Genomic DNA, 18,013 nt, shown 5'->3' with positions numbered 1-18,013 from the left:
GAGAGCAACTTTATGAAGACCGTGTGCGCAATGGTTCACTAGGTGGCGGTATAGCGCTTTTGCAACGAGCCGCTGTGTTCGATATTATGCGAGGAAGAACAAACCAGACGAAACCAAGTAGAGGAAAACACCTCCGCCCCTTGTTTATAACCGCATATATATATATATATATATATATATATATATATATATATATATATATATATATATATATATATATATATATATATATATATATATATATATATATATATATATATATATATATATATATATATATATATCATCTCATTAGCCATACCGCTTATCCTCATTAGGGTCGCGGGGGGGCTGGAGCCCATCCCAGCCATCTTCGGGCAGTGGGCAGGGGACACCCTGAACTGGTTGCCAGCCAATCGCAGGGCACACGGGGACAGACAACTCATTCGCTCATTCACACCTAGGGATAATTTGGACCGGCCAATTCACCTGAAATGCATGTTTTTGGAATGTGGGAGGAAACCGGAGTGCCCGGAGGAAACCCACGCAAGCACGGGGAGAACATACAAACTCTGCACAGGAAGTCTGGAGCTGGATTTGAACCCACTCGGAGCCCTCTATATATATATATATATATATATATATATATATATATATATATATATATATATATATATATATATATATATATATATATATATATATATATATATATATATATATATATATATAAAACCCGGGTGGAACCATGCGTCCACCTGGAGTGGGATAGGCACCACCAGGCTGTACTTGCCTAAGACACACCAAAGAAAATGGGGCCCCTACGACCCTATGGTGGTTAAAGGATCCAATCACCCAACCAAATAATATAATATGTGTCCGTAGTGCACTGGTTAGCACCTCTAATTTTCCACAGGTCTGAGCATTACCACAAAGTCGGTGAGCAACGCTTGAAACAACAGTGAACAACAGCAATCCCAAGTGTGGCAACCAAATCATTATCAAACATGTCCAAATCTTGACATCACGTTACATTTTGCTGAGTTTTCACTTTTGAATGAATTGACTAATGTATGATTGCAAAGGTTTCAGGTGTAACAGAGTTGAAATTTGATTGTTTTGAATGTTTTTTTAAATTCTCACAAAATCCGTGTTTTTGTTGTATTACTGTTAATATTCCGGTACCTCATTCAATTGTTAAGTCATGGGCGTCTGCGACTGTCTTTTTCGTTTGGCACTTTATGGGCTTCAGCGCTTGCCGTAGCTTCAGCCAATTTGCATCGCGCTGAAGATGATTGCAGTCGTGAACAGATGCCCTGACTTTTGTATTGTTTTGTTAACAGAATGCAGGCAATAAACCGAGTGACTGTGAAACCTTGTGTCGCGCATGATTGAGGGTCGTTACACAGGGCCTACTAACGTCATTTGTTTTTACAATTCTTTCACAAGATTTCCATTTCTTTTATTCCTGGTATCTTTTGTCGCATAATATTAACATTTTGGGGGGCTTATTTAGTCGGTTGCACGATACAGAACTGTATTTAATTACATTTTTTAGTGGAAGTACAATGTTGGCAACAAGATTAACTTGATATAATTGGAAATTATTTTAATGCAACACAAACTTTTTCCCATTTTTTTCCCCCTTTTTTTAAATTCCTTTTTTTAAAAATGTCATTGTGTTTATTTTTTCCTAGCTATTACTTTTTTCTTGGTTTTTGTTCTCTATTAACCTTTTTCCCTTTATTTGCTTCTTTCTTTTCTTCAGGCTTTTTTCTGAATTTTTCCTGTTCTTTTTTTCTCTTTTTCTCTCCTTTTGTTTCGTTTTCTTTTCTCAGCTTTTCACTACTTTTTCATTTTGGTATTTTTTCTTTTTTGTTTTATTCCCCCCCCCCTTACTTTAAGTCATTTTGTGCACAATTTTACATAATATTTGGTCGTGTAGGGATTAAAGAAGCAAAAACAACCTGAAGAGCCGTTTGGGACTCGAAAGAGCCAGTTCTTTTTAGTGAGCCGAGCCGAAGAAGTCGGTTCTCGAAAAACTCTATTGACTTTACTCAACTCCGTTCTACTTTGACTTCAAAATACCACATTTAGAACACAGCGTCAGGGGAACCCGTGTATTTTTACCTTCATGCACTGTAACTTTGACTTAATTCGCTTTTTAGTTAGCAATTTCGAGCCTTTATTTTTGAGAGCTGGCTAGATTTTCTTGTTCACGGAAAAGCTCTGGGTAGTACGCAATTGCGCACACACGCAGCTTAGAAGGAACATCGGTTAGCACACACGCCTAAGCAGTGAAAAGTTCCTGGTTCAAGACCGGGTAAAAACATGTTGGCCGGGAAATGGATGGCCACTACCAGGCTGTACTTGCCCAAGACACACTACAGGAATTGGTGCCCATATGACTAAAGTGATTAAGGGATCCAATCAGAACATCACTGTATCCCTATTGTAATGTATGTTACTTTTATTGCTGTTGTTTGTGTCCACGCATGGTTCAGTTGAAGAAAGGACGTGTCGCGAAAGGGGGGTGACAGATGCTGAAGCCTTGTGAGGATTACATTTTTGGACTTCTCCAGTACTTCAACACCTTACAGTCTCTGCTACTTAGTGGTAAATTGACAGAGATTGGAGTAGGCTCACACCTTGTGGCATGGATTACGGACTACCTGACTGGCAGACCGCAGTATGTCGGACAGGAGGGTAGTACATCTGACACTGTGGTCAGCAGCACGGGAGCACCGCAGGGAACCGTGCTCTCTCCTGTCCTGTTCACCCTGTCTACGTCGGACTTTCAGTACAACTCTGAGTCTTGACACGTGCAGAAGTTTGCTGACGACACTGCTATCATGGGATGTATAAGGAGTGGGCAGGAGGAGGAGTACAGGAAATTGATCCAGGACTTTGTCCAATGGAGCAACACTAAACACCTGCACCTGACCACCAGCAAGACCAGGGAGATGGTGGTGGACTTCAGGAGGCCTAGACCTCACCCGGAACCTGTAACCATCAAAGGAGAATGTGTAGAGTTTGTCCAGACCTACAAATACCTGGGTGTGCAGCGAGACAATAAACTGGACTGGACTGCCAACACAGAAGCTGACTCTACTTCCTCAGAAGGCTGGCATCCTTCAACATCTGCAAAAAGCTCCGGCAGATGTTCTATCAAACTGCTGTGGCAAGCGCCCTCTTCTATGCGGCAGTGTGTTAGGGAAGCAGCACAAAGAAGAAGCATGCCTCTCGTCTGAATAAACTGGTAGCGAAGGCGGGCTCTGTTGTAGGCACAACCCTAACCCTAACCCAGCCTTTTTGCTTGCAGATTGGGGACATTTCCTGCACAGCCTTGGTGGACACTGGGTCTTCAACTGACAGTCATAAACTGGCCCTCACAGAACTGAGGACCTGGACAGGCAAAACACATTTGCATGAGAGGAAGAGGGACATTTGTGTTTGTCCTGGGTGGCTGATGTGTGTGACTCTTGTATGTTTGTTCGAGGCTTTTTGAAAGCTGCAAAAATTGTGGTGGACTTTGGAGATGGGGTGCTCATCGTGCCAAGTGGTCAGCATGTGAAGCTGATTTCGGCGTCTCAGCAGGGAGCTGAGGGAGCGACAGTCAACACCACAATTTTAAAAGTGACAAGTCCTCCGGGGGGCGGGCCAGTTATAAATCTACAGCGATGAATGGAAGATAGGGTAGAATTATCAATAGAGAAAGATTGCTTTGGAATGGCTTTCACCAATTTGATAAATTCAGATTTGGATGAATTTAAGTCACATTTGCTTTTAAAAGTTTCATAACTTAACATTCCACACTTATCGTCCATCGGGTGTGATAATGACCACATGTTTCTCTCAAACCAATCCTTAAAAAAATAGTGATTAGTTCCTATGTGGGTGATTCTTTTTTTGCAGCAACATTTTGGTGTCATGATTTTTGAAATAATAATAATAATTAATGAATAAACAACAACAAAAAGATCCTGTTTCGTGTTTTCATGATGTAATTACAACACTAATGTGTTTAACAATAAGAAATACATAGTAGTCAAGTTCAGGTATGTATACAATGATAATTAAATGGTTTTCTTAAACAGTGTCCCTGAAAATCTTCCACCCTGCCAATTCCTAACAAACATGGAATCGTTTTAACGACAAAACTTTTATTATATTTCTAAATATTTTGTTCATAAATACATAAATCCAGCTATACTATGTTGTTTTTTTGTCTGGATCCCTTAACCACTACGGTCGTAGGGGCACCATTTCCTGGTGTGTGTCTTGGGCAAGTACAGCCTGGTGGCACCCATCCCTCTCCAGGCCGACAAATGTTTCCATCCAATTTGAACTCGGGCCCTATCATTATTTTAAAAAATAGAATATTATTATTTTTATCACATAATTCCCCCGTTAGTTCCCCACTCCAACCTGTAACTAGGTGGAGTATAATTTTAGCTAATCCAGCTGTAGCTCTTTAGCTGATCATTTTGGAGCTAGCTGACATTTAACAGAATAACAAAAATTAAAATATAAATCTAATGTGTTTTTTTTTTTTTAATATATTCAATTAAAAAAATGCCAAGACAGGGTGGAACGTTGAAGGTGCTTCATACAACACATTTAAAACAAAATAAAAAGTAAGGAAAGTAAAAGTTTATGCTTTACCTTTTATTTCAAAGTTGAACTCCCGCCAAAATCAAACGATGTCACTCCTGCAAATGGCTTTTATGGAAAGGTAGTTTTATCGGGGAGCATTGTAACACATCCTATCAGGGTGGACAATTACTACTAGGATATGTAGAATTTGAACAAGATAGCAAATACAATTTTAAGTTCATAATGTTTAATTGCGTAAAGACATTAAGTTTAGTGTTGTTGATCATGTTTTAAATTTAAGGGCTACACCTCTTGAGCAAGTTTATTAGATTGCACTGCAGACACAATCAAATTGTGCACGTTTGCCACCACAAAACCATCCTAAATACAAAATGATATTTTAAATGGTTTTTATTCAGGATTAACGATTGCAAACACTTTCAGTGAATAATAAAAGTACTTTTTATTCACATTTTGCAGATTTGAGAGAATGATCAGGGTAAGAGAAAGCTGCAGACACGAAATGCTCCTACAAACAGCGAATCACCAAAGTAATACAAGGCGGGGTTAACAAGTATTGCAGAGTCGCACAACAAACGAGCTTCTCTGGTTGCTAGGCTACAGAGGCTTTTCCGTAGGGCTTTTTGTTGGCTAGCTGTGACTTTTGCGCGATCTGTAACGCGCATGCGTTGCAATCTACGGCGACCGCAATGCACAAAAGTACTCGTAATATTTGTTCAATTACGTACGCAAATGTAAAAGAAGATGAAAGGCCAAAACCCTGTGTATTTTTCCTACTGTCTAAATAATATAATTCTAAAATACACATGCTGCTGTTAGAAGAAATTAAAATATATATTATGACGAAAACACCATTCAAAATAAAAAGAATACTGTGAAAAACACCCATCTAAAATTGCAAGGATATATAAAAATAGGATATCTTGAGACGTTTTTCTACTTTTGTAACATGGCTAGTTTGGCTTTCTTCTAAATTCAAGTTCAGTGAATCCTTGTAAAAGGCTCAAAAATGTATTCCGCATAAAAATGCTCTCGTCGTAATGGAAATATAAACCATGTGCATCATATAATTGTCACGAGGGTGCCTCAAAAAATATTTGTACGTAACTGCATTAATAAATAACGATATTCTAGGACGTGGATTTGCTTGAGATAATAATAGTATTTTGTCTTACTACGGGAGCCGTAGTTAGCTATATCTTCTGCGCATGCGCCGTTTGGATCATGTCCCACTGTTGATACTCACATCTTTTTTACTGTGGAAGATTTGGTGGCTTTATCACAGTAAGTTTAGAAGTTGTATTTTTTTTACATTGTGTTCTACATTTGTGTCGAATGAGACGACAACGAAAGATAACTCTGGCTGGAAACAGCATCAAAAAAACTAGTTTTGGGAGCATTCGGCTGCAGCTAGGGGGCAAATGTTATCGTGTACATTTTGCTTTGATGACTCAACTACATTACGAAAAATTGTTTTAAATCCACGTGCACATACACTTTTGTTCATATAGGAGCATTTCAATGTTACCTTACCATGTAATGGATTAGAAACCAAGGTAGCAAGATTTATACTATAGACTGAATATTGTTAAACAACCATCCCCCGGTTTTCGCGGTACCCGAACCAACCGCGAAAAGTAAGAATCCGCGAAGAAGTGTTTCACCTTTTTGTTGTTTTTTTGGGGGGCGACATTCATTACAGCGAACTTGCTGACTTACTGAATGAGAGAGCGAGAACAAATTGAAACCTAGTACTATTTTAAATTAGTTGTTGTTCTTTTTTTATATAATCAAAGCCTGAGACTGAGAGGATAAATTGAAACCCAGTTGGTTGGTTGGGTCCCTTAACCACTGGGTTCGTAGGGTCACCATTTCCTGTGGTGACTCTTGGGCAAGTACAGCCTGGTGGCCCTCATCCCTCTTCAAGCCTGCATATGTTTCCATCCGCTCTCGGGCCGGGACCTTTCATGTGTCAGGGGTCCGCCGTCTCTTTTAACCATTGTACATAACGTCTTGGAGGTGATGGACCCATGTGGGGAAGGCAGAAACTGCAGGCAGAGCTGTTGTATTTAATAACAAAAGAAGATACCAAGTAGCAAACAAACAAGGGTTCACAAATAAAGGAAATATACAAACCAGAAACAGACCAAAACTGGAACTGAACTGGTCATTAGGTGTGTCAGACTAGCAAGGTATATGCAAAAATCCGGGGGGGTTGCCAACATCTGATAACACTGTAAACCAGAAAGTCAAATAAAATATTTAGATTATAGTTGAGGGATCTCGCTTGAAAGTTTGTTTTCTCTATTGATTATGTGTTAACAATGGCAAACTGGGTTCAAAGAACCCTTATAATTTTTCCCACCGCGCCTATCTGATTTCATCTTATTTTTATCAAAGCTGTTCGGGCCACCTAACACAATAGGTAGGATGAAAGTTTGGGAGAGGGTGTTGGTAAATGAGTTTATGCCTGTCAGCGTGCAAGCGGGGATCCTCTACATAAAAAAAAGAAACATAGAACAATGACGAGTGTATAATTTAAAAAGAAAAAAGTGAGAGAGATGCCCCGCCTAAACCCGAGTGTAATGATTGACATTTCAGGCCCGACCGGAGGGCTTTGCTCGGGCCTAAGATCTTACCTGTAATTTACCCTGATCGAAACTCTGACGGCCCACAGAGGTTTTATGATTGGGATTTCTGTGCAGTTCTCCATGGATCGAGCCGATCGTCGATTTGTGAACAACCAACCCTATGACGAGAGCGTGGAGTTGAGCGACTCTGCTGAGGAGGCGAGCATTCGCGGCCAGGTACCTCGGCACAATCCTTTTGCAACCTCCCGATCGCAACGCCTCAATCGCATTTCTCCTTTTGCAGCTGGCGCGCGGGAGGAACTTATGGGGGCGCCCCATGATGTCTGTCAACAACAGTAGTGACGAGATGGACGACGACTGCGAGCCCCCGAGGCCCAAAGAGATGATCAGGAGGCAGCCTGGGGTCAACCCGCGTGATGAAGACGACGAGGATGAAGACAACGAATCTGACGAATCAGACGATGACGACGAAGATGATGATGAGACCGACGAGGCTCTCGAGAACGCGTACAACCCGGCTGACTATGATGATCTACCCGTCAGCTCAGAGATTAAAGAGTTATTCCTCTACATTAGGTGGTGAGTTTGGAGCGACATCTGTATGGTGTGCACACCACTAACTCACCAACACATTGATATACAGTATACCGTATTTTCCACACAATAAGGTGCACAGCATTATAAGGTGCACCCTTAAAATATAGTTATTTGTACAGACGCTCCCCTACTCACAAACATTCGAGTTACGAACAACGGTACATACGAACATTGGTTTCGGGATGTCAAAAAATATCTGGACATTGCTGTAAGTTAGATTTTGTATTGTGTGCACCTTTTTCCGAGTACAGGACCGTACTGTAGTGCTTCTTTTGGCCGCTGCCGGTGTGGTGGTGAGAGGTCATGCAGAATCCACCCCAAAGAAGAAATCCTACTTCCTGGTTTGTGTGCATACACACTGCACTGTATCTCTAGCAAGCTAAGAACTTTGTCGTTTTTATTGTTTAATATTTCGCACATCCATTCGATTCGGTTGGTGTAAAGCTCAAAGAAGAGGCGAGCCTTTTCTTTTGAAACGGAAGTGGAATAAAAAAGCTTGATACGGTAGAGAAAATGGTTGGAACGCTTTTTTTCGGCCACTTTTTACCACAAAGATCGACCTCTTACAAAAGTAAGTTATTTTTAAAGAGCATATTTTTCAATGAAATGTTTTTTTAGTTCAAAACAATACAGGTTACCTATACAAGCCATTCACATACTTATATAAACCTTAAACATAAAAAATATAGCACTGAAGCAACTTACGAACCATCGTCCGTAATTAGGGCAGCGTCTGTAATGTTTTTGTCATATCCAAAGTCCACAGAACTATAATTCACATAAAATTAAAATTACAGAAAATGCTAGGGTTACACCGATGAATATAAGCATTGATGGATCGGTTGGAATATATCACTGGTCACAATACAAGGGATACAATCATTAAAATAAAAATAAATTGTATTCAGTAAGTACAATGAATTTGTAGTCTTTGTGTTCAGGCAAATATTCCTTTGTAATGTAGCAAAAGATTACCATATAAAATCTTTTTTTTTTTTTTTTTTTTTTTTACATTGACATGGAATTACTCTTCCTTTGCCCATTTGCGTTGTGAAATGGGCAAATCAAGGGCTGGAATTAAGCAGTTCTGTTTAAGTATTTGTCAAGAATACTCTGCGCGGAATTGAGGAACAGAACAAACTTGTTTGATCGACAAATGCATAGTTCAAATAGCGGAGAATTACCTTTATACTAGTAGGGCGGGTTCTGAGGTTTTGAGTTTTTCCTTGCCCTCATGTAGGCTTTAGATCAGGGGCTAGCGTATTATGAATAGTCTGTAGTCTGTACAGCCCTTTGAGACTTCTTGTGACCAAGGGTTATACAAATAAACATGACTTGACATTACATTGATGCAATGGGAATCAAATGCAGTCCGCAATGAGGAGTGCGCCAGATCTCATCCACTAGACCAGTGTTTTAAACTGTCGGGTCGGGACCCAAAAGTGCATCGCGGATCTGTTTTCAGTGGGTCACAAATTTGCCTTAGCAAAATAATGCTAAGAAGTAGAAAAAACACAGGGTCAATTACTGTAAACTCCTTAACAGTGGATGGGGATTATTCCCTGTTTGAGCTCTTCCTTAGTCAATCGTCTCCGTCCCAATTGTGTTTGATAGGGATTACATTTCATTTTAGTGTGATTTTGTTGGTTTTATTCCCAAGAAAGTTAGTAATGACGGAAGGGAAATTTGAAAACCGTGACAACAACAAAGAAGGAAAGGGTTTCGAAAAATAAAAATTATGTGTCTACTATTGCTGGAAGATACAGTAAATTGTTTATAAATTATATATTTTTAGCTTTTTACCAGTATATTAATATTTATTATGCACATGATCGAATAATTATTGATGGTTATGAATATTTGGTGTATAAATTTCTTATGTGGCTGTTTTAAAGCTGTTTTAAGGGATCCCTTAAATGCAATGTATGGTTAAATGCATTTATATAGGGTACGTTTTGGTTTTGCCGGTCATTTCGTTTTTCTGAAAAAATAAAACAAATAAAGAATATATTCTGCTCGAACAGCAAAATCATTTCATTTGATATACATGTGAAGTGGATATTTTTCTTGATTTGGGTCGCAACTTGTCATTAGTGTGCAATGGTGGGTCCGGGAGTCAGATCCATTTGAGAACCACTGCACTACCACTAGGGATACAAACGACACATGAAAAGAGTTAAGTTCTTTTCATCATTATCATCACACTATTTTCAGTCACTGTACCAAATTGTTTATGTTATTATTGGGCTGGGCAGTGAGAATATTGTCGGACATTTAACTTGTTCTTTGGTACAGCTGACTCACAAAGTCATTACAAAGCGCATGAGATCTTGAACTGAATGAAGAAAACAGCATTATGGGAAGTAATTCTGTCATTCTGAAACCTAAATAAACGCATGGATGCAAGTTTGTCACTTATAATGCAAAAAGTGAAACAACATTCTCTTCACTTGAACATATCTGGTATAGTGACTAAAAAATAGTGTGATAATGAGAAAATACCTGATCCCTTTTCATTAGTTGTCTACACTGATTGTTAGGATTTGGTGCACTTACCCTGCTACCTTTTTTTATCCCTGTTTCCACATTCTTATGCAATTGTGGTCAGCAAAAAATATTAACTGATCAATAAACTTCCAAGTTTGTCCGCATATTAGATGCCCTTGATTATAATTCGCACCCCAAATTTCTGACCAATTTGAGGTTTTTAGGTTCCCATAACAGTCAACAAAATATGGTACTTCCTTTGTATTGACCCTGATTTAGGAACTGACTGGTTTTGCACCTGTGGTCTCTTGTAGGTATTCTCCTAAGTCCATTGTGTTGGAACACAGCCTTCGACCTTTCATTCCGAAATTCTTCCCGGCAGTGGGCGACATCGACGCATTCCTTAAGGTAGTTTAAGTTTTTTTTCACTTGTTCTCTGTAACCCAGGTCCAAGCACGTTTGTTCCTACTGTTGTGCGCAGATGCCGAGGCCAGACGGCAAAGAAGACGGGTTAGGTGTTTTGGTCCTGGACGAGCCCAGCGTGAAGCAGTCAGACCCCACGCTTTTGTCATTATGGTTGTCTGAGGAGACCAAGCATGCCACTGGCGAGGTATGAGAATCAAGTTCAACTGACAAAACCCCCGGCCGGAATTTGGGTCTCGCTGATGTCTTTCTTTTTCTTTTTTTTTTAAATTTATTTTTGTAAAACATGCACCTATATTTTGGGTTGAAAATCGGTATGAAATTTTGTTTCACTTTTATTGAGCTCAAACTGATTATTATAAGTGGCAACCAGTTAAGGGTGTCCCCTGCCTACTGCCAGAAGATCGCTAGGGATGGGCTCCAGCACCCCCGCATCCCTACTGAGGATAAGCGGTGCAGATAATGGATAGATGGATGTTTTTAAGAACATAAATTATCATTAGGAAATATTTTTTTCACCACTAAAATGAATTTGTTCCTAAATGGTTATATCATTAAGTAGATTTCATTGTAAGAATGCATTTCCAATTGTATTTACCACATTTTTTGGCTTATAAGGCATACTAAATTATAAGGTGCACCAGAAAATTTCTGACAATTTTTTGTCTTTTTTAGGTGAATCTTATAGTACGGAAAATATTGTATATTGGTGTCTGGTTTTACCTCTTCTTCAAGCAAGTAAACAAAAAATTAAGATGCCAACATCTGTCACAATAATTAAAACTTGAATACGCACAACACAAAAAAGAAGACAGAAAAAAACACTTGGATTTGAATGAATGCTAATTGACCAGCTGCAAAGCTTTTGGAAGAGTATCAGGCACTTTTTTAGCAATATGCATTGACTTTAATTGTTTTAAATGTAAGTTTGACAAAAGCAGCTGTGTATTTTACTTTCGACAACTTTTTTAGACATTTTGAAAGAGTTGTAAATGTTTGACTCCTTTTACTGCGTCTCTATTTCTATTGTGCACACTTGTGCGTATTAATGGTGCGTAAAAATGAATAAAAAATGGCACGTTTATTTTGAGTTCTAATCTTTTCAGAATCTCATTGGCTAACCAATGTGCAGATTATCATTTGAATGAATCATTACGGGCTAAAGATATTCGGAGCGAAAGGAGGCAATTTCCATTTTATCAATACAGGACCCCTTAGGTTAACAAAGGCTGTGGACTGTAAAAAAAACCTGCAATAATCCGAATGATTTGTTAATCAAAAGGTCAGATGCTAACGACCTTACTGAAAATAATTTTATGAGTTTGTTTATTTGTAAAAGGGAATTATGTGCGTAACAACGGATTGCAACCAGGAACGTCTAACGATGCAGAAATGCTTTTAGGCAGATTTTTTTCATCAGTTTGCAATATCGTGTATTTTGGAGAAAATATTTGACATGGTTAGATTCCGTGGATGTAACAAGTACATGTTTGGTTGACTCCCAGGGGACGTTATTGGTGAGGTATCCAGGCTTTTTATTTTTCGGGTATCTTGTTTGAGATTGTTTGTGATGCTTCTGTGACAAGAACATATTAAAATGGTCAACATAACTTGAATCCCAAAAGTTTAAGCATTCCTGTGATATGTGGCATGACGTTTGTCGGTGACGGATGACATCGTACGGACACGCCTTTGTTCTTTAGCAGTCTGACGGGGTTAATAGCATACATATTCAGTGATGAGAATGATGTGTATTAATATTTCTAGACTCATGTTGTGAGCTAATCGTTTCTCATATCCCTCCCAGCTAAAGGTGACCAGCGTGTCGAATCCTCACTCCAACCCTCGAGCCATCGACAGTTGGGTCGACAGCATCGGCGCCCTCCACCGCTCCAAAGCGGCAGCCAGTGTCCAATACGCACGGGCCATGCCTGATATAGATGCCCTCATGCAGGAGTGGCCGCCCGAGCTGGAGGAGACTCTGGGCCGTTTTCGCCTACCCCCTGCCATCCTCTCTTGCAGCTTGCCACAATACTGCGACATCATATGTGCCCTGCTGGATGTCCCTGTGTACAACAGTCGCATCCAAGCTCTTCACCTCCTCTTCAGCCTTTTTCTTGAGTTTAGAGACTCTCAGCATTTTGCACGCACTTGACTGTGTCATCCACGGGCAGAATTGTAATTCTCTTGGTTCTTTTTGAAAACATATTGAAGTGGATGTTTACATGCATCCTTTTTAACAGCTCAGGCAAAACTTATAGTCACTCCAGGTAAGTTCAAGAACATTCCCAGGGTATCCACCAAGGACTGTAGAGACATCATGAACAGTAGTGACATCATGATAATTAATCAAAGTGCATTTTCAAAGCTACAGTGTGTAATATTTGACCTCTAGATGGCACTGTGAGCAAAGGCCATTGTTACAGTGCAAAGCCGGGCGGCTGGGGACTGAACAAACATGGCAGGAGACGTAAGTTGCGATTCCCCTGAGTAAAATAAATTTATCAACCTATGTTTTTTTATCATACTATTGGTATGATATTTCTTTTTTTTACGTAGTATTCAAATCATTGTTTGTTCTTTGTGCTACTAGGAAGCACTATATATGACACACTGTCCCTTCAAGCATTTTAACATATGCAAAGACAAACATCTTTACCACACATTACAGCAGGAATGTCAGACATATGGCCTCCGGGCTGGACCTGCTCTATGAATTTCTGAGTATGTTGAAATAAGAAGGAAGTCTCTAGGTCATTTCTTTCGTAAGTTTCTTTTTATTTTTTAATTTTTTTTAAATAAATCCAATCCAAGTTCTCCCTCTGGCCGCTAGAGGGTAGTAAACAATATACGTCACCTTTAGTAAATCCAGGCTTGAACTGTCGTGTGATTTGGTGTTGATAAATCTTATTGCCCATTCACTGCTAAATCTTTTTTTTTTTCCCCTTTTTTTCATTTAAAACCAGTGCAATAATTAAGGCTAGAATTATATTTTTACAGCTCCCACTTGAATTTGTATTGCATGTTGAGTAAAACAGATGTAAAACTGCAATTATTCAACTGTTCCAATAATCCAGTTAACGCTTTCAATGCCAATCGTGAAAATAATTTTCCCCCATTGTTTGTGAATAAATGTGGTTTGAAAATGTTTTTTTTTTAATTCATCATTGATTAAAAAAGAAGGTTTAGGCTGCTAAAGTAGAACATATGAAAACGCATAATACTGAAAAACTACGTTAAGCTAAAAACCTGAAATTCTTCTACTTTTCTGGACCGCCTGAGAACAGAAAGTCTGGATCCGGCCCCAGAGCTAAACTAAGTTTCATTTAATTTTCCTCATGTTGAGGTTTTTGAGTTTTTCCTTACCCTCATGTAGGTTTTAGACCAAGGGAAGGTATATTAATAGTATGTGGTTTGCAATAATCTGTGGTCTGTGAAGCCCTTATGAGACTCCGACTGATTAAGGGCTATACAAATAAACATGACTTGGCATTTTCCTGTTAGGATCAAGAAAAAGCTATGTCCTTCGCTTCCACGCTACAGATGCACTTAGAAAAATTATTTTACGTTAGATAAAACTGGTCTACTTACAAAAATGTTGGAGACTCAATGATGGACAGTTTTTGATTTTTATGTATGTTACAATATGTAATCATTTATTATGTTCTTATATGCATTTAGTCAGGTATGTCATAATCTCACACACCAAATTATTGTAAAATTTGTCCTCCTTATTTTATCTCATCATTTATGACAGGGCACCCAAGCCCCTTAATTTTGGTGTTGGGTCACGCATAGAAGGAAAAAGTACACCCAAACACCCTGGTCACATATTGTGTGATCACAGCAGTGTCGAGGGAATAAAATAAACTACAAGGGTTGTGCACATTAGAGCATGACCCGTGTTGAGACGCAAAACAATTTTTGGATGGCATTTTGTTGGGAATGGAAACGCCAAAGAGTAAGACAGTCCAGGTGGAAACTAAAATCCTGAAATGGTATTGATATTCAGTGTCGTTCTGGCTGGGAAGAGTGGATTTCTTTTTTCTGGGAAAAAATGGTGAGTCAACAAAACAAAAAGTGCTGAGTTTGCGGTTTTTGTGTGGCTTTTTACACATCTACGGTAATCTACCTTTCTGTGAAAGGTGGTGGTCATAGCTAAACCAATTATCGCTTTTTTGTGTCTGTGTGCATGTCCACCCAAACAAACAGATAAACATATATAGCTATCCATATTCATACTTGGATACCAAACACCACCCTTGCGGGTGATAACAGCTTGTTTTTTCTCTCTTTGTTGCCCAGTACCAAATGATACACAGCCAGGTACTGGACTGCAGCCCAGTGGTTGAGGACCCCTGGTGCAGGTCCTTAAGGGAGTGAAAGAAAGTTATTTACAGAGTTGCGTCCAAAGTCCGGCCCGGGGGTCAGTTACAGCCTGTGATTACATTTTTACTGTCCCGCAGCCTCAGTCATGTAATTAATAATATGTGGCCCGCCAGTCATCTTGACTGCCGTATAAAATAAATTTGTACCAAAAAGAAGATTCACCACTTCACCAGATGATAACAGTAGCCCTTGCCACCTTGGCTTTCTGGGAGGATTTTAGCTCAATCGATTTCTGATATGGTGACTGTGAATAAAAAAAGGAAAGTTGACTGAGTGAAAATGGGGACATTTTCTTTCACTGAAATCCGAAGCCACGGTGTCTGCCTAATCCTAAGAAACTGGCTGTTTTCAAATAATATATCAAGAGGCACTGCCAGAAGAAACATGCTGACAAAAAAAGCTAACTGGAAACGAATGCTGTGACAAGGTGAAGCAACAGGAAGCTGATTTAACGGCACAGCAGGGTTTTTTCACGAGACCCTGCAAGTCAAATGAAAATGCTACAAAGACGAGCTACAAAGTCGCGATGCTGATCGGCAAGCACCGCAAACCTTTTACGGAAGGTGAATTTATTAAATAATGCCAGGTCGAATAGTACCCCCTCCTCAAACATTTTGAGCTTAACAAATCTGGCCCATTGTCTGAAAAGCTTGGACACCCCTGACCTACAAGCAAAAACAACCACCCTGCATTTGGACGAGGACATTGGCTCTGTACAGTTCCTGGCGTTCCTGTTTTCCAACTCTGGCCTACTAAGCCTGAGTAGGGACACAGACTGGAGTTTACCCAGAATTCCCGGATCCCACCACTGTGGTCCCTGATCCAGTGCTCAGACAAGGGCCCTGCTACCCTTGTGTGACCCTGATGTATTTAAGATATATTTAAGGGGGAATGTGTTTATATCGTTAAAACGTTGATAGAAAAGAACTAAAGTCAGATTGAAAGGATATGAGTTGAAGTTTTTAACCCTGTACTGGCATTCAGGAATGTGTTTACAGACCTCATTTATGATCATGTCCCCTTGAAGTGTGAGAGACCCCTTCCACTGACTGTTTATAAATGACTGAAATAAGAAGATGTTGTCAATGAAGAAATTACAAATTCATGACCAGATAATGGCAGTGACATATTTCTATTTTACAACATTCTCTAAATGGGCGGCATTGGCGCTCGACTTGGGATCAATAGGTCGCAGGCTTGATCGAAGTGTCCTTGGGCAAGACACTGAACCCCTAATGCCCCCGATAGCAGGAATTTGCCTTGCATGGCTGTCGTTGCTATCGGTTAGTTAGTTTATAAAAGGGGAAAGTGTGAAGCACATTGTAAAGCGCTTTGGGAGGTCTCAATTGACTTGAAAAGCGCTATATAAATGCAGAGCATTTACATCTAAAGGTAAAGGAAAATTATGTGTTTCGTTTCATTGCCATGTTATGGATTTTAGTCCCTTCACATTATGACATTTATATGATATATATATATATATAAATATACTGCACGACGGCGCAGTGGTTGGCGCGTGTGCGACACAGTTCTGAGGTCATGAGATCAAACCTTCCGGTGTGAAGTTTGCATGTTCTCCCCTTGCTTGTGTGGGTTTCCTACAGGCACTCTGGTTTCCTCCCATATTCCAAAAACATGATTGCGAGCTTAATTAGCCGGTCCAAATGGTCCCTAGGTGTAAATGAAGAAGTGAGTTGTCTGTCTCTGTGTGCGCTGTGAATGGCTGGCAACCAGTTCAGAGTGTCCCCTGCCCACTGCCTGAAGATAGCTGGGATGGGCTCCAGCACCCCTGCGACCCTACTGAGGATAAGCGGTGCAGATAATGGATGCGTGTGTGCGGCACAGTTATAAGGTCTTGGGAACCTCCTGTGTGGGTTCAAATCCAGCAACTGGACTTACTGTGCGTGGGTTTTCCTCCGGGCTCTCCGGTTTCCTCCCACATTCCAAAGACATGCATTTCAGGTGGATTGGCTGGTCCAAATTGTCCCTAGGTGTGAATGAGCGAGCGATTTGTCTGTCCCTGTGTGCCCTGCGATTGGCTGGCAACCAGTTCAGGGTGTCCCCTGCCCACTGCCCGATGATTGCTGGGATGCTCCAGCACCCCCGCGACCCTACTGGGGATAAGCAGTGCAGCTAATGAGATGATATATATATATATATATATATATATATATGGGTGTAACAGAGTTGAAATTTGATTGTTTTGAGTTTTTTTGAATTCTCACAAAATCTTTGTTTTTGTTGCATAACTGTTAAAATTCTGGTACCGCATTAAATCGTTAAGCCATGGGCATGTGCAACTGTCTTTTTCATCTGGCACTTTATGGCCTTTTGCACATGCCGTACCTTCAGTTCAATCACATCGTGCTGAAGATGATTGCCGTCGTGCACAGACGCCCTGACTTTTGCATTGTTTTTTAATGAATGCAGGCAATAAAACGATTGACTGTGAACTCTTGTGTCGCGCATGATTGAGGGTTGTTACATATGACATATATATTTGACCTATACATTGGACCAAACTGCAACATTTTGCTTCTCACTAGTAGCTTTTTATGAAGCAAAAAATATGACAGAAAAAAAGAAACAATGGCGCCAAAAAAATAAAATCAAGAAAAAACAAAAAGGAAAGAAAGAGAAAGAAGAAATAAATCAAATTTGAAGAAAATGGGAAAATGTATAAAAAAGTGAAAATGTGAAAAGAATTTGGGGGGAAAAGGAAATAATACAGAAATTAATTCTAACAAATAAGAGGAAAGGGAGAAGGAAGGAAGTGAAATAAAGAATGATAAAAGTAAAGAAAGAAGACATCCATAAAGAAAAAGGAAAATGAAAGAAAAAAATCCAAATAAAAGAAAGAGAACAGAAGGAAAGAATATAAATTGTAATCTAGAATAGAAAGAATGATCTGCATTTATGAAATGATCTGC

At 39.6% G+C, this 18,013-nt stretch overlaps 1 protein-coding gene across 1 annotated transcript; it reads left to right on the top strand.

Annotated features, from left to right (window-relative positions):
* Positions 1 to 5,788: 5,788 nt before the first annotated feature.
* ift46 (intraflagellar transport 46 homolog (Chlamydomonas)) lies at positions 5,789 to 13,844 on the top strand. Its single transcript, XM_088347272.1, has 6 exons — positions 5,789 to 5,880; positions 7,302 to 7,403; positions 7,471 to 7,766; positions 10,586 to 10,679; positions 10,753 to 10,881; positions 12,502 to 13,844. The coding sequence occupies exons 2-6, from the start codon at positions 7,308 to 7,310 to the stop codon at positions 12,847 to 12,849; spliced, it is 963 nt and encodes a 320-aa protein (XP_088203398.1). The 5' UTR covers positions 5,789 to 5,880; positions 7,302 to 7,307; the 3' UTR covers positions 12,850 to 13,844.
* Positions 13,845 to 18,013: the final 4,169 nt, after the last annotated feature.

This window comes from Urocampus carinirostris, chromosome 11, assembly GCF_059441175.1.
Source record: "Urocampus carinirostris isolate Australia breed hairy pipefish chromosome 11, RoL_Ucar_1.0, whole genome shotgun sequence".
NCBI classification, from domain to species: domain Eukaryota; kingdom Metazoa; phylum Chordata; class Actinopteri; order Syngnathiformes; family Syngnathidae; genus Urocampus; species Urocampus carinirostris.
The sequence above is the reverse complement of the archived record's forward strand: the minus strand, read 5'-3'. Positions and strand labels throughout refer to the sequence as shown.

What these genes read in the sequence shown, in the direction of transcription:
- ift46 (XM_088347272.1), top strand. Translation starts at nt 7,308, where the DNA reads ATGGATCGAGCCGATCGTCGATTTGTGAACAACCAACCCTATGACGAG. An exon ending in AGGCGAGCATTCGCGGCCAG is followed by an intron (nt 7,404 to 7,470) that starts GTACCTCGGCAC and finishes CTCCTTTTGCAG; the next exon opens with CTGGCGCGCGGGAGGAACTT. An exon ending in CCAAGCATGCCACTGGCGAG is followed by an intron (nt 10,882 to 12,501) that starts GTATGAGAATCA and finishes TATCCCTCCCAG; the next exon opens with CTAAAGGTGACCAGCGTGTC.